Raw genomic sequence first — 14,354 nt, forward strand, 5'->3', positions numbered from 1 at the left:
CTACACGCAGAGAATATTTATATATTGAAAAAAAAAACCCAGCCTCGACATTTGGCTCAGGGAAGGGTGAGTGTCAAGGGAAGGAGGAGTTGAGTAAGGAAAATTTAGCCCTTTTATAACAAATGATGGCACATTTCTAAGTAATTTTCACCTTTAAAGCGGATAGGATTGCTGAAACCCAGTAGCCCATTTGGACATGTCCATGGAAAGAGACAGTAGCTGAATTAATTTTTAGCATTTTCATAGCTGTGATCCGTCCTGCAGAATCTTTCACCTTCTTTATCTGACCCAGATAAGGTACAAAATGGCATCGAAAAACGAAAAAAAGCTTTTCCAACATCTAAAAGTGTCAAAATCAACGAAACTACTTTGTAAACACCAGGATAGAGCACCTCTTAGCGTTTCTACAGGTATTCGCAGAAGATTTGATGACTAAAAATTTCTTAAATAATCTACCAATACATATCTTGAAACGCAGAACATAAAAATACCTCAAACGTCCAGCTCTTTATAGCGTAATTCATTTAGACATTCAAATGTCCCCAATTTCAATTCACCGAAAATCTTTTGTTAATATATCTTCTAAATTTTGCTAGTACATTTTGCTTATATATACATATATGTATGTTTTCTGGAAAACGGCTACATATTTTTCGGAAAAATTGGCATCCTCAGATATTCTGGCCTAAAAAAAACGATCTAGATGGGTCAGAAGTTTAAGAAAATTCCTTAAGTCTTAATTTAGAAAAAAAAAATTATGTGAGTGACGTCATTTTTATATAAATCTGTATTGCAATGAATTTGTCACACTTGTCACACTTATGTGAAAAAATTAAAGATTTTCATGTATGGAGAAGTTTATATTAAATTGCTTAAAAGGCAAAAAACTGGTAATTGCAAAAATATTTGCATATGTTATGACAAGGGATTACAACAATTCAATAACCTTAAAAAAGAAAAGAAAAAGTTTGAATCTTAGTAGAAATTGTTGTTAGAAAAACATTATTACCGAATTTCTTTTCTTATAAGTATAAGCAATGTCTTTTTAAGACATGAAATAAAGTTGAGAAAAAAGGAGAGAAAAAAGGAGAGAAGAGAAAAGTATTTTAAACATTCAGATGAAGGGAAGCGGAGATACTCCGTACTTGAAATAAAGCTACATGTCTTATATATTTTTTCCTGACAGTTTCATAAATTTAACCCCATCTCCTAATTTTGTATCAAATAATTGAATGAAAAATACCTATAAGCTCTTTCTGATGGCGTACATCCCATAGCTGCAAAGTAGCACCAGAGGCAACAGCCAGAAGAAAATCTGCACTAGGGTGGAATTGCAAGTCCTCAATTCGCTTAGGAGTACCGGGAAGGGAAAGAGTTACTTCTGCGTTTGAAATGTTTTCCTTAATACCATCAGCAGGAAGTGACCATAATTTTACCTAAAAAGAAGATAAATCATAGCAAAACTTATTTTTTACTTCGAAAAAGAAAAAAGAAAGAAGAAAAAGAACAATCACAAATTACTATTACTATAGAATTAATGCAAATTTAATTACTAAACCTCAACAACAATAAGTCCCCATGTCCAGGTAACCTTAGTCGTAACTTCTGGGAGAAGGGGGCATCTAAGATCTCAATACCCCTGGCACGCCTATATGAACATTCTATAGACACCGGTGAAGAAACTATACACTGGAAAGAAGCAAACATTAATCTCAAACATAGAAAAAGAATCAGAATTGACGCAAAGAACTAATGATCAGTTAGTCTCACACCAATGGTTTCGAAAGTTCTGAAAAGAATACTCGAAGCTTTGGTTCTTAAGCACTTCTCAGCCAATAGTGTGCTGTCGACTAACCAGCTCTTCACCTAGATAGATGGTTGGGACAAATCTCTTGGATTCATGCGTAGTCATTACTGAGTTAATTGACCAGGGCCATCCACTAGATCCTAACCTACCCGATGCTGCCAAAGTGCCATATCGACGTCAAGGCAAGCTTACAGCAGTCTGCAAGAAAATCATAATTGGTGAATTGGCTTATAAACTACCTAGGTCAAAAGAGCAAAAGGTTAGAGTCTTCACTAATGGTAGTGGATTTATCTTATCTAGTTCACATAATGTCCTAATTGGCAGGGCCGGATAAAGGGCGATTGGACCCAATCGGGCCCCGTGTTTGAAAGGGCCCCGTGCTACAATTAAAAAGAGCCAACTGTTTTTCGAAATTGTGAAATATTCTTATCAATTCCAGTAATGGTTGCTTCTGGAGAGAGATCATTTTCCAGGCTAAAACCAATAAAAAACAATCTGATATCAACAATGAACCAGGATAGATTAAATAATTTAGCAATTATGTTGATTGAAAATGAAGACACAAGTAAAATTAGATTTTCAAACAGTTCTAGAAGAATTTACAGAGCCAAAACTTAGAAATTCGGTGATGTAAATTTTAAACGACATTTTCAGCAGTTTCATAATATCTAGATGACAAAAACGTAAATTAACGTCAGCTCAAAATGAGGACAAAAACGTAAGCTCAAAATGAGCAAACTGGACCATCAAATGAGACAAGATAAAGAGGACAACCTGAGAGATGTAAATGCACGGGTGAAAATGAAGACCATCAAAATGAGACAAGACCAATCCGAACAGATAAGGCAGCAGGCACTGAAAAATTTTATGAAGAAATGATAAATGGCAATAAAGAACAAAGAGATAGGTATGTACAAATGATGCGAAAACGACAATTACAACGAGTCAAAAACGAAATTGAAGAACAGAAAAGTGTGTAGTTACAAGAGACACAAAAATGAGGATCAGAACGAATCAAAACGAATACAAAGAACAAAGAAATATGTGGTTAGAAGATATACGACAGTGAGAACAAAGAAATATGCAGTTAGAAGATAAACGGCAGCGAGAATTAAAAGCAGCAGCGGGAATCAGAGCGTTCAAAAGTGAAAGTGTAGAACAAAGAATTGTGATGTACAATTGTGTTGGAAAGTTATGTACATTTTTTACACCTGATTCAGAAAAAAAAAAATCAAAACTAGCAATGAATGTTATTTTGAATTCTTTCCTAGTTTTATTATCTTTTTTAATTTTCTACTTGGTTAAATTAACCTCTGAACAGCACGTCTAAACCATCATCGCCCCAGCTATTTTTGCACATATTTTGGACATCCTCAAATGCTTATCCTCAAAATACAAGCCCTTTAACATCGGAAAAGCAATGAACTCGATCCCGTTCGACATTTTAAGGGTGCCAATCTTCGAGTCATTAAGAACCCACCCTCTTGCTGTGCCAAGTATTTATACAACTTAATGGGACTTACGGTTTTGATTAAAAACAAACCAATAGTAGAAAACAAATAACTTCTTTAGCAAACAAGACATAATGGACCTTAAAGTCATTAACGAAAAAATCTTTATACGCATTAGGGAATACGTGAAGTAAATACAGATGTCTATCTAGAAGAAAATAATTCGTTTCTGTTTGTAATAATAATTGCATTTGAAATTATGTCAGTCATATATAAAAGGTTTAGTCGAAAATTGCTATAAATTATTCCGTTATATTATGTTGACAATTTTTCGGGTTTGGCATTATTCCTTAAAACCAAACCATAAAGTATTTATTATACAAAACCGGAACTACGTACCTTCATTTAAGTAATGTGCACACAATTGACATAGTAAACAAAAGGTTAACTCGTCATCTTTCCTGCTCTTAGCAAGAGTTCCTTTCTCAGAGCTATCAAATTCAAAATTGTTCCTAGGTTACCTGCATACTTTGAGAAAAAATCGTCATTTAATTTTGAAACTTAAGTTGGAAGCCAGCGCTTCCCCTCAGACAATTCCCCCATAGAAAAGTCCCCAACACACAAGAAAACAAGCAGCCACAGAGAAAATACAAAATGGAGGGGAGGGGGATTCCCGGGGAGAATTTCCCTGAATTCATTTAAATAATTAATTTTATTTGTCTTTCTTCCTCTTTGGATGCACAATTTTACATATGTAGAGAATCTTACAGAGGAAAGGTCCTGTAAAATTTTTCAGCGGAGATCAAATGGTCTGGCAAGATTTTTCAGAGGAAAAATATGGATAATGTCAACAAGGGTGCCGCAGGGTGACATCTCCCTTATTGCAAAAAAATTCTTAGTGCACAAAAATGTTTCTGGTGTTTATATTAATGCTTTTAAACTTAATACCCTCAGTTGTTCTCGAGATACTCTCAGTTGTTCTCAGTTGAATTTCAATGATCTAAAGAACATGAAAATTGGAACTTGGAATGTTACGACGTTAAAAAATGACTATCGTATCGACATTTTGACTGACGAATTCAGACGATTCGAACTGGATTTGTTAGGAGTTTCAGAAACTCATATCCCAGGGGTAGGAAGTATTGAATTAGGTGATATAGAATTTGTTTACTCAGAAAGGAAGGATGGGGTACATAGACACGGAGTAGGGCTCATGATGAATAAGGAAGCTGCTAATTCTTGTTTAGGCTGGGAAGGTATTAATAATAGAATACTAATTACTCATTTTATGACTAACAAGGTCAGGGTATCAGTTATAGTAGTATACACCCCTGTAGAACCGACTGACGGAGATACTAGTGACTCAGATGAATTTTACTTACAGTTACAGGAGCAAAAAGACAGGGTCCCAGGTAGAAATATGATGTTATTACTGGGAGATTTTAACATCCAAATCGGTAGAAATAGGGATATATGGTATCCTAGCCTAGGTAAATTTGGTGTAGAAAAAGAAAACAATAATGGATACAGACTTATGCAATTTTGTAGGCATAACAATTTAGTTATAACCAATACGGTGTTTGGTCATAAAATGGCTCATAAGTTAATTTGGTATTCACGTGAGGGTAAGACAGCAAACCTTATTGATTATGTTATAGTAAACCGAAGACTGGCAGGATCAATAAAAGATACTAGGGTATATAGGAGTGCCGTTACTGATGTTAAAAGTAAAAATCCCCATCTAGTAGTGTCAAGGATTAATTTAAAGCTGAAATACCGGAAGGGTAACTACTTCCCGGGAAGTTATGATGTTGGTAGACTCCAGCATGAGATTTGAGAGAAAATTTCCAGGAACAGTTGAATACTAAACTTGAGATTTTAAAATTTGATAATGTGGAAGATGGTTGGAATAATTTTAGAAAAATAATTTGTGAAGTTGCTGAAGGTGTATTAGGAAAGAAAGCTAGAACAGCAGCTAAGAACATTTGTGAAAAAGCTTTATGTGTAATAGGGAGAAGAAAGGACTTGTGTAGTGACTGTCTGAGTGAAAGACCATATAAAAATAAAAGGAAATTAAAGAAAGTGGAGAAATCATTATAATATAAATTAAGGGGTTGTGATGTGGAGGTAAAGGATAAAATTGCCGAGGATCTGGAATATGCAGCTAAACGGCATAATAGTAAAATATTGTACTGGCATGTTAACAAATTAAGAGGGACTAGTCAATACGGACTTAGCCCAGTTAAAGATAGGAATGGGACCGCAATTTGCGATAACGAAAAAGCTAAAGAGAGATTGGCCGGACATTTTGAGAATTTGCTTAACTGAGATAGAGTTGCAGGAAAAGATATAGAAGAAAATGAAAAAGTTTATGATACCTTGGATTTGAAGGAAGATTTGTTTTGTAATGAAGAATTAGCATCAGTATTAAAAGGATTAAAAATAATAAGGCTCCAGGTGAAGATAGGGTGGTAAATGAGTTTATTAAATATGGTGGCTCTGAGGTAAGAAATAAGTTTCTGAAGATTATGAATATGATTTTTGAAAAAGGAGAAGTACCTAACGATTTTAGGAAAACCTTAATTAAGCCACTTTATAAGAAAGGTGATAAAAACGATTGTGGTAATTATCGAGGCATTAGACTGATCTCTGTAGGTAGTAAATTACCTAGTAATATGATACATTTTAGACTGAGAGATGCCGCAGACAAAGTTTTAAGAGAAGAATAGTGCGGTTTTAGAAAAAGTAGAGGATGTGTCGACCAAATTTTCACTCTTAGGCTAATAATTGAGAAGTGCCTGAGTTGTCAAACACCTTTGTTCCTCAGTTTTATAGATTATGAGCAAGCGTTCGATTCTGTTGATAAAAGAGCTTTAATAAAGGTTTTATCCTTGTATGGTATACCAGACAAATACACTAAAGTGATTAGTACTATGTACGAGAATAACATTTGCTGCGGTTAAGGCAGGAAATGAGGTTAGCAGCTGGTTTTGTATTAAATCAGGAGTTAAGCAGGGTTGTGTTCTATCGCCCTTTATATGGATTATTTTGATGGAATTGGTTTGAAGGAGCACAGGAAAGGCAATGGGAGACCACGGAATCAAATGGGGAGGAAAAGGTCTCCTGGACTTGAATTATGCTGATGATTTAAGCATCCTTGATGAAAGTGTCAGAAAAATGAATGAAGTTTTAGAGGTTTTCTGAGTTCAGGGTGCTAGAATTGGTTTGAAAATTAACGTTACGAAGACTAAGTCACTAAGGCTAGGAACAAGTGAAGATGAAAAGGTGACGTTGGGTAATGAAAAGATTGATCAGGTGGGCAGATTCAATTACCTTTGTAGTATTATTAGTAAAGATGGCGGAAGCAGCGAAGATTTTAAAAGTAGAATAGCCAAGGCTCAGGTTTTCTTTTTCACGGTAAAAAAAAATTTGGAAGAATAGAAAGATATGTATGCATACCAACATTAGAATATTGTAAGCTACAGTGATGACAGAGGCCAAATATGGCTCTGAAGCATGGACGCTCCAAAAAGCGGATGAAGATTTGCTAGATGTTTTCCAGAGAAATTGCTTAAGGATTGTTCTGGATACCCGGCTGACTGACCGTATTTCAAACAATGGGCTATACGAAAAATGTGGTTCAATACCGCTCTCTATGGCTATAATGAAAGAAAGGTTGAGGTGGCTAGGGCACGTTGTGCGGATGAAGGATGACAGATTGCCGAAGATTGTTATTTTTGGCCAACCGTCTAGGAGTAAACGAAAAGCAGCTTCGTGGGCGGGTGTAAAAAGTGAGGCTTTGAAAAGATTGGGGTGGAGGAGGAGCGTGCGTAGCTGTGTTGGCCTCAGGCGGCTTGGTGCTGTCGGTGAATTATTAGTAGTAGTAGTCCTCGAGACATTGCAGATACACCTTTTTGAAAAAACTGGATGCACAATATTTTTTGATTTAGTTACAAATACCCTCAACATTCCTGGAAATTTCACCTTAATAACATAACCTTTTCGAACATACTCAGAATTAAGCATTTCCCCTTTTCCTAATGATAAGTCTTGTAGTTAAAAGGGCATAAATTGTATAATTAACAATCCTTGCCCTAGGGGCTTTGGGGGCATTGCATCCCCCGGGGCATAGTTACTAGACCTTTTGCTTGTTTTGAACATAATTGCTGTTAAAAATTTTGATCAGTGTTGAGGGTAGGGGGCATCTATAAAGGGCAAGAGAGCCTTGTAGCCCTCTAATCACTTTTCAACGTCTCCTTCAACAAACCCTGTAGGTTTCAACTTAATAATTCCAGCTGTTCCTTAGATATTGCTGATTCGCCCTTTTTATCCGCCCTTTTTACTTCAAATATTGATCGAATGATTTTGGAGAGAAGGGAGCTAAAGAGGGTCCTCGGAGGAGAACTGACAGCATTCCAATCACTTTGAAACATCCCCCTTAAAAGGTCCTGAAGCTTTAAACTTAATATCCTCAGCCGTTCTTAAGATATTTCTGGTCCACTTTTTAGATAAACTGGATGCACATAGTACCCTTTGATTTAGTTTGAGATACCCCTCCAAATTATCCTAAATTTTACCTTAACACTCTTGGCCTTTCCAGATGCACCACAATTACAACTTTCCCCTTTTCCCTAATGGCAGATCCTGCATGTAAAGAATGAATAAATTCCATAATTTAAAATCCTTGCCCCGGGGCTTTTAGGGGCATTGTATCCCTGGAGGAATAGCTATTATACCTTTTGACTAGTTTGAACAAAATTCTGGCCGTTGTTAAGGAGGGGAGCACATAAAAAAGGTAAGGAGGGGGAGGTAGTTCTCCTCCCGCCTCCCTTCAACTCCCCCCTCAACATACTTTGGAAGCTTCAGCCTAATAGCCTACCATCATCCGTTGATTAGATATTGCTAATATTCCCTTTTCACAACCGGCAAGGACAAAGTGCGTTTTGATTGTGTTTGGCATCCCTCTCAACATTTCCTTGAAATTCACCTTAATACTCTATGCTTTTTTGGACATCCAGGATCAAACATACCCTCCTTTCTTAATAAAAAAAAAACTTTATTTGTTAACAATAAGCAGCTTGCATAGCCTACAGCCCTTGTAGCGGGAGCTGCGCGGGGGGGGGTCAATCCTTGAGGCATAGTTACCTGACCTTTGGACTATTTTGAATAAATGGGTATCTCAAAATTTTGATCAGATACATCTGGAAGGAAAAAGGGCGTGGGATAAAGGTTGCCCTCCGATCATTTTTGAATCTTAAAAGGGGACTGGAATTTTCAATTTCTAACTGAATGAGCCTCTTCCAAAGTTTATACGACCCCCTTCCCCATAAAAACCTTATATTTTAAAATGGATAACTTGTATAACATTTAGCTCTTGCTCCGGGGACTGAAGGGGGTTGTCAACCCCAGAGGTATGGTTATTTGACCTTTACACTATTTTGAACAAAATGGCTATCTCAAAATTTTGATCGGATGCGTTTGGGGGAAAATGGCATAGGGAGGGGCTGGTTGTCCTTCAATCACTTTTGACTCTTAAAATGCATACTAGAATTTTTAATTTGTAATTGAATGACCCCCACCGAAGTTTATACGACCACCCCTTCCATATGAACTACCTCTGGAAAAAAATATTGAACATTGAAGCCTTATGGCTGTTTTTTATAAGCAACACTATAGCATTGCCTCTCACTTAAACAGGTAAGTAAAAATTTCAATTTTCCTTCTAATAGACATCTGAAATTATCCGGGGATGTGGGGGAGGGGGAATTATCCGGGGGATGTGGGGAGGGGGAATTATCCGGGGGATGTGGGGGAGGGGGAATTATCCGGGGGTGAATTTTCCATGGAAGGGAGGGTTTTTCGCGGAGGGAGTTGTCCTCGGGGGATTTTCTGGGGGGGGGGACAACACCTAGCACCTCGGCCAAGTTACAACCAAGGTAGAAGACCAAGTTACATGAACAGAAACGTTTGTTTTGTTACGTCTCCGAAGCTAAGAAACCTCCACGGCATTGCCTATAGCAATCGTTTGGTCAGTGTATGTGCCCCACTATCCTTCCCTATTATGGAATGATCACGATGTGTCTTAAACGATGTATATTTTTGATCTTCCGCCCATTTTTAGCACTTCGTTCTAGAAATGTGTGTAAAAGTTAGTTTTTTACTGTATCTCTTCAGAAAAGGGTAAATGCTAAATTTCAGTCCGAATGGACGACAATTTACACCCAGGAATCTCCTGTGGCGGGGGAGGGTATGAAGGGAGGTCAAATTTTGCATACAGGGTTTGTCCGGCAAGTAATAGGACTGAGTGGATTTAAAAAAAAATTTGAGCCAATCGTTACAATTCTTTAAAAACTTTCAAAATAGGCTCGTTCTGCGTCAATGCAGCGCTGCCAGCACGATTTCCAAGCACTGAAGGCGTCACGGTATGCATTCTCCGGGATAGCCTATGAGAGCTGCGGTGCATGCTGCTTGGATCCCCTCTGTCACCTCAAAATACTTGCCTTTCATCGGCCTTTTCAGGCATTGAGACAAAAAAAGTCCGAGGGGCCAAATCTGGGCTGTAGGGTGGCTGCGGAAGCGTTGGGATGCCAGCCTTGGTCAGGTAGCTGTTCACGAGAAAAGCGGTGTGAGCCGGGGCGTTGTCTCGTTTCAACTTCCAGTCGGCTGCGTTATCTTGTTGGACCCGATTGACCAGTCGTTTGAGTCTCTTGAGCACTTTCACATAAAACTTGGCGTTGACGTTTGTCCAAGAGGAACAAATTCATAGTGGACGATACCTTTGATGTCAAAAAAGACAATGAGCATCGTTATCACTTTGGATTGGCTCATTCTTGCCTTTTTTGGGCGAGGAGACGCCGACGTGTGCCACTCGGAAGATTGCCTGTTTGTCTCGGGTTCATACTCAAAGATCCAGCATTCGTCACCTGTGATTACGTTATGCATAAAATTGGGGGTCACTTTCACACATGTTAAAATTTTCTTGGCACACTTCCACTCGCCGCAATTTCTGTTCGTCAGTGAGCACTTTTCGGACCATCTTGGCGCCCACCTTGCGCATCTTCAAATCCACCGTCACAATGTCATGAACGTCGGATTTCGGTAAATTTAACATTTGGGCATTTAAACGAACACTTAGTTAACGGTCTGGGTTCATGACTTTGCGCACACAAGTCACATTGTCGGTTTTTGTCGAATTCAAAGGTCTTTCAGCCCGGTCGTCATCGGCGACCTCTTCCTGGCCCTCCAAAAAGGACTGGTGCCACTGAAACACCAATTCTTGCTAAAGCAACATCTGGGTAAGCCTGATTGATCATATCAAACGTATCTGTCGCAGACTTGCCGAGTTTCGCACATAATTTAATCGCGTACCTCTGTTCTAACGAACGCTGTATTTTCGGCTTGCACCACTCACAGAAAACAGGTCATGCAAAAATGTCTGTCATGACTCTCCAGGTGCTCGGAGACAACTGACCAGCAGCTCGTTTGTTAGCTAGGAAAGCCCTCTACCAAATCCAGTTGGAGCGTGCACGCTCCGAAGCACAGTCGTGGCGAAAGAAAATTAGTCCTATTACCTTCCGGACAAACCCTGTACAATGCAACAAACCAACGCAAAACTGCGCCTGAACTTGACTAACACTCTGTTCTTAAGGGATAATCGGGGTTTAACTTGGACTAATAAATAGCTTTTCAGTCACAGTTTAGTAAAGGGGCAATTTCTACCATTTTATGTTTGGAAGCAACAATTTTAGTCCAAAGAAAATTCTGAGAAAGTCCATCGAATTAGAAAAAAACTATCTATGTAGCCCCCCAGCTTCAAAGTCCATAATGCTGCGCTGTGTCATATTCGTTCCTAAAGATATATGCAGTCCATACGAAATCGACGACTATTATTGACAGTTATCTTTAAGCATCATTTATTTGAGTTGGTTCATTTGTGTCTTCATTAATTTGTGAACAATAATATATAGTTGCACAGCAACTATTAAGGAGAAAGAGAGAGGTCGAAGTATCTTTCTGACGAATGGAAGGGGAGGAGCTGAGAAGCTTTGATTTTTTTGTTTTTCAAAAGGACAGCTCCTGCTGAAAAACATGACAATTGTGATCCCAAAATTATATTTCAACAGTTTGCCTTGAATTTTTCCCATCTGAAAGATTTGACATAATTTTTTCAACTGTTTGATTGCCAATGAATATTGCTTCTCCAGAGGTACTCCCACTCCCATTGGAATGAGTTGTATCTGTCGCGCCCATCCATCATGTCGTGCAGCCTGACCCTCCCCTGAGGAAGCCTTGCAGTCGCTGGGAAATGGGTTTATGTTTTCACTTCTAGAGGTAAGATCAGGCAAAATCCTTTTAAGGTTTGAAAGGATTACTCTAATGTTTTCCAGAACGGGCGAATGGATTTTTAAATTGAATTTGCTCAATTATAATACTCGGAGGTAAACATTATGGCAAGGTAGGACCTCCCCTCCTAAGCCTTACTTGTCATCGTTAGGTTACCGTACATAGACAAAGTCTTGTATTTGGTTAAAGGACAATGCATCTTTATCAACAGACAAACAACCACTATTTAGGACGGTTGGAATTATAAACATTAAACAGGTAAAGTTTTTAATAGGAAAGCAATCTTTTAATAAAAGTGAAAGTGCAATATGGAAAGGAGGAATGATTAAATAGATAAAGGCATTGGAGCTATGGGACGTAAAATAATCTCCTTGTGTCTAAATAAATTTTCCTTCAACGTTTTAGCAAAATCCTATGCGCCTGATCCTACCTTAAATTGACACAGTCAAACGCTTAGGGTGAAGCTGCTTACATTATTTTATCGGGTGGGAGATGGCGGTAAATTGCACTAGTCAAAAAAGACAAATTAAAAAAAAAATAGCTAGCAGCAGAGGCGTCACAAGCCAAAATATTTGGGAGGTCATTTTTACCAACTGATTTGGGCGATATTGCAGTTCACATTGTTTTGTTTTTTTTTGTTTTTTTTTTTACCGACTGACACTCATCTTCTTTCATTGATCATATATTTCCATCAGCCCATTTACCCTAAGAAAAAGAAATTCAGCCAGGAAAATAATGGAGTTTCACACTACTATTTTGACGTCTGGCTGAAAACATTCGGGGCGTCCCGCCCCCATACGTGAGGCACCTGGATAGCGGTAAGACAAACATAAACCATAAACGATGATCGATATATCAACCACAGACATGATGGTACTGAAAAAAAAATGAAATGAAATTGCCTACACGAGGACCAGAAAATGCCAAAAGCATCTGTAAAACTTGCAAAATGAACTAGTACATCTTGATGAAAATTTGAAATCATGTGCTAAATTACGTGCCGTATTTGTCAGATGTAACCAAGAGGTATTTAACAGTGGCGATGAGCAGGAGCACCATCGAAAGTGCAGATGTCAACAGTGCTCTATGGATAGCTATTGATGCTATGTTGAAAGATTCACCTGAATATGTATTGAATGAATCCCATTTTCGCACCCGTCAGTTCCTTTAATAGACACATCATGCATCTGGTTCATCCTACTTAGCAGCCTGGACATCAGAAAGATCAAGGGAGTGCTAACATTTCAATGTCACAGCCCCTCCTGACTATGCATGAGCGCTAATCCTGGAGTTGTCTACTTCCATTCAGGCTTGGATTTACCAATAGGCCCACTAGGCGCGGGCTTAGGGGCGCAATAAATTATCACTGAGTGATTTTTTTCTTAACAAAACTAGACCAATGTGATTTATCGTCAAAATGCCGTGTGCACTTTGACAATGCAAAGTATAACAAAGTAATCTGCAATTTATAAAAAAAAGGCAAAAACAAATTCGTTGCTGAAAGCATCTATAGAGGAAACGTATGAACTTACTAAAGAATCGTGACTGCCAGTAGCAAGGAGCCCATCATCAAAAGGTGAAAACCCCATTGCCGTCACAACATCAGCATGAGCAAAAATGTGAGGGTGAAGTTTTGGAACTCGACCTTTATAGTCTAAAGGCAAAACAGATATTGTCCCACCTGTAAAAATTTAAGGAATTAACTGAATAAAAACAATAATTATGAGAACAGCAATATTTGATACAGTTTAGGCCTTGTTAAAGAAGGGCTACTGAAACTATTCAAAAATTTACCATCTTCAGTTTATAGTAAATAAGATTACGCGAGATTTGTCCACTATTTTTTGTTTGCTCCTTTTTGGCCTTGAAATACTATCATAGAATAAATTAGCTCCATAGAAACAACCACAACACAAAATTAAGAATCAATCAGATGTTTTTTGGCAATTGAATTGAAAAAATTAAAGAAACATAATTAACCAATTTGGCTTTTAAAAGCTCAACTTTCGGTCATTTGGAATTTTCTGAATTCCCAATTTATTCCTTCCACAAAAAAAGGACTATGACCTATGAAAGTTTAGGACACTTTTGGATCTTATTTTGACAACAAGAGTATAACCCATCTTTAAGAGGGGTCACTTCAACTTAGTCTGTTTGACAAAAAGCCCCTTATTGTATAAAAACAAAGGACCCGTGCATTAGCTATAGGAGCCTTCCACATAAATGCTGTAATTCTAGAAAATAAGTTTCCATACCTAAATCAGTAGAGAAGACAACAGACATACTTTTGCTGACAATTATCAGGTAGCCTACTGAAATAAAATCAAGGATCATACCAAAAACTGAAAGTCGGTAAAGGTGTGGCAGGAAAAGATGGTGCATGTATGAAAAAAATATATACAAAAATGGAGTAAATTTTGAATTTACCAAAGAAAGTTTCAGACGCCAAAGTTGCAACTGCTAAATATATGGCAGAAATACTAAAATTGTACATGACAAAAATTAAATTTAGCCTATACTCTTAAAATCAAGGACTTAAAGGACTTAAAGGACATGCCTAACATATTATTTTTCCAGATCTATCAAAACGTTGGACAAATTGGCCAAGCATATTATGTCAACTTCTAGCTTTTATGCTAGCCCTGTTATGATTTTTTTTTAAATTAAAATTTAAAACTGCTGACAAGGGCGTATCCAGAATTTTTTTTTTGGGGGGGGAGGGGTGTTTTACAAATTTTTTTTTTGCAAAACAC

The 14,354-nt window shown here is 37.7% G+C and overlaps 1 protein-coding gene across 1 annotated transcript in view; it reads right to left on the reverse strand.

Moving 5' to 3' along the window:
* The window catches only part of pod1 (coronin), a 78,731-nt gene that overhangs the window by 54,374 nt on the left and 10,003 nt on the right, over positions 1 to 14,354 (reverse strand). Inside the window, exons 3-4 of the mRNA XM_089107647.1 lie at positions 13,134 to 13,282; positions 1,244 to 1,436 (exon numbers count right to left, since the gene is read on the reverse strand). Coding sequence (XP_088963773.1) covers positions 1,244 to 1,436; positions 13,134 to 13,282 — 342 coding nt within the window. The remainder of the gene's footprint in view (positions 1 to 1,243; positions 1,437 to 13,133; positions 13,283 to 14,354) is intronic.

The sequence above is a fragment of the Artemia sp. Qi Xiang Cuo genome, chromosome 2, assembly GCF_049724085.1.
Source record: "Artemia sp. Qi Xiang Cuo chromosome 2, ASM4972408v1, whole genome shotgun sequence".
Classification (NCBI taxonomy): Eukaryota; Metazoa; Arthropoda; class Branchiopoda; order Anostraca; family Artemiidae; genus Artemia; species Artemia sp. Qi Xiang Cuo.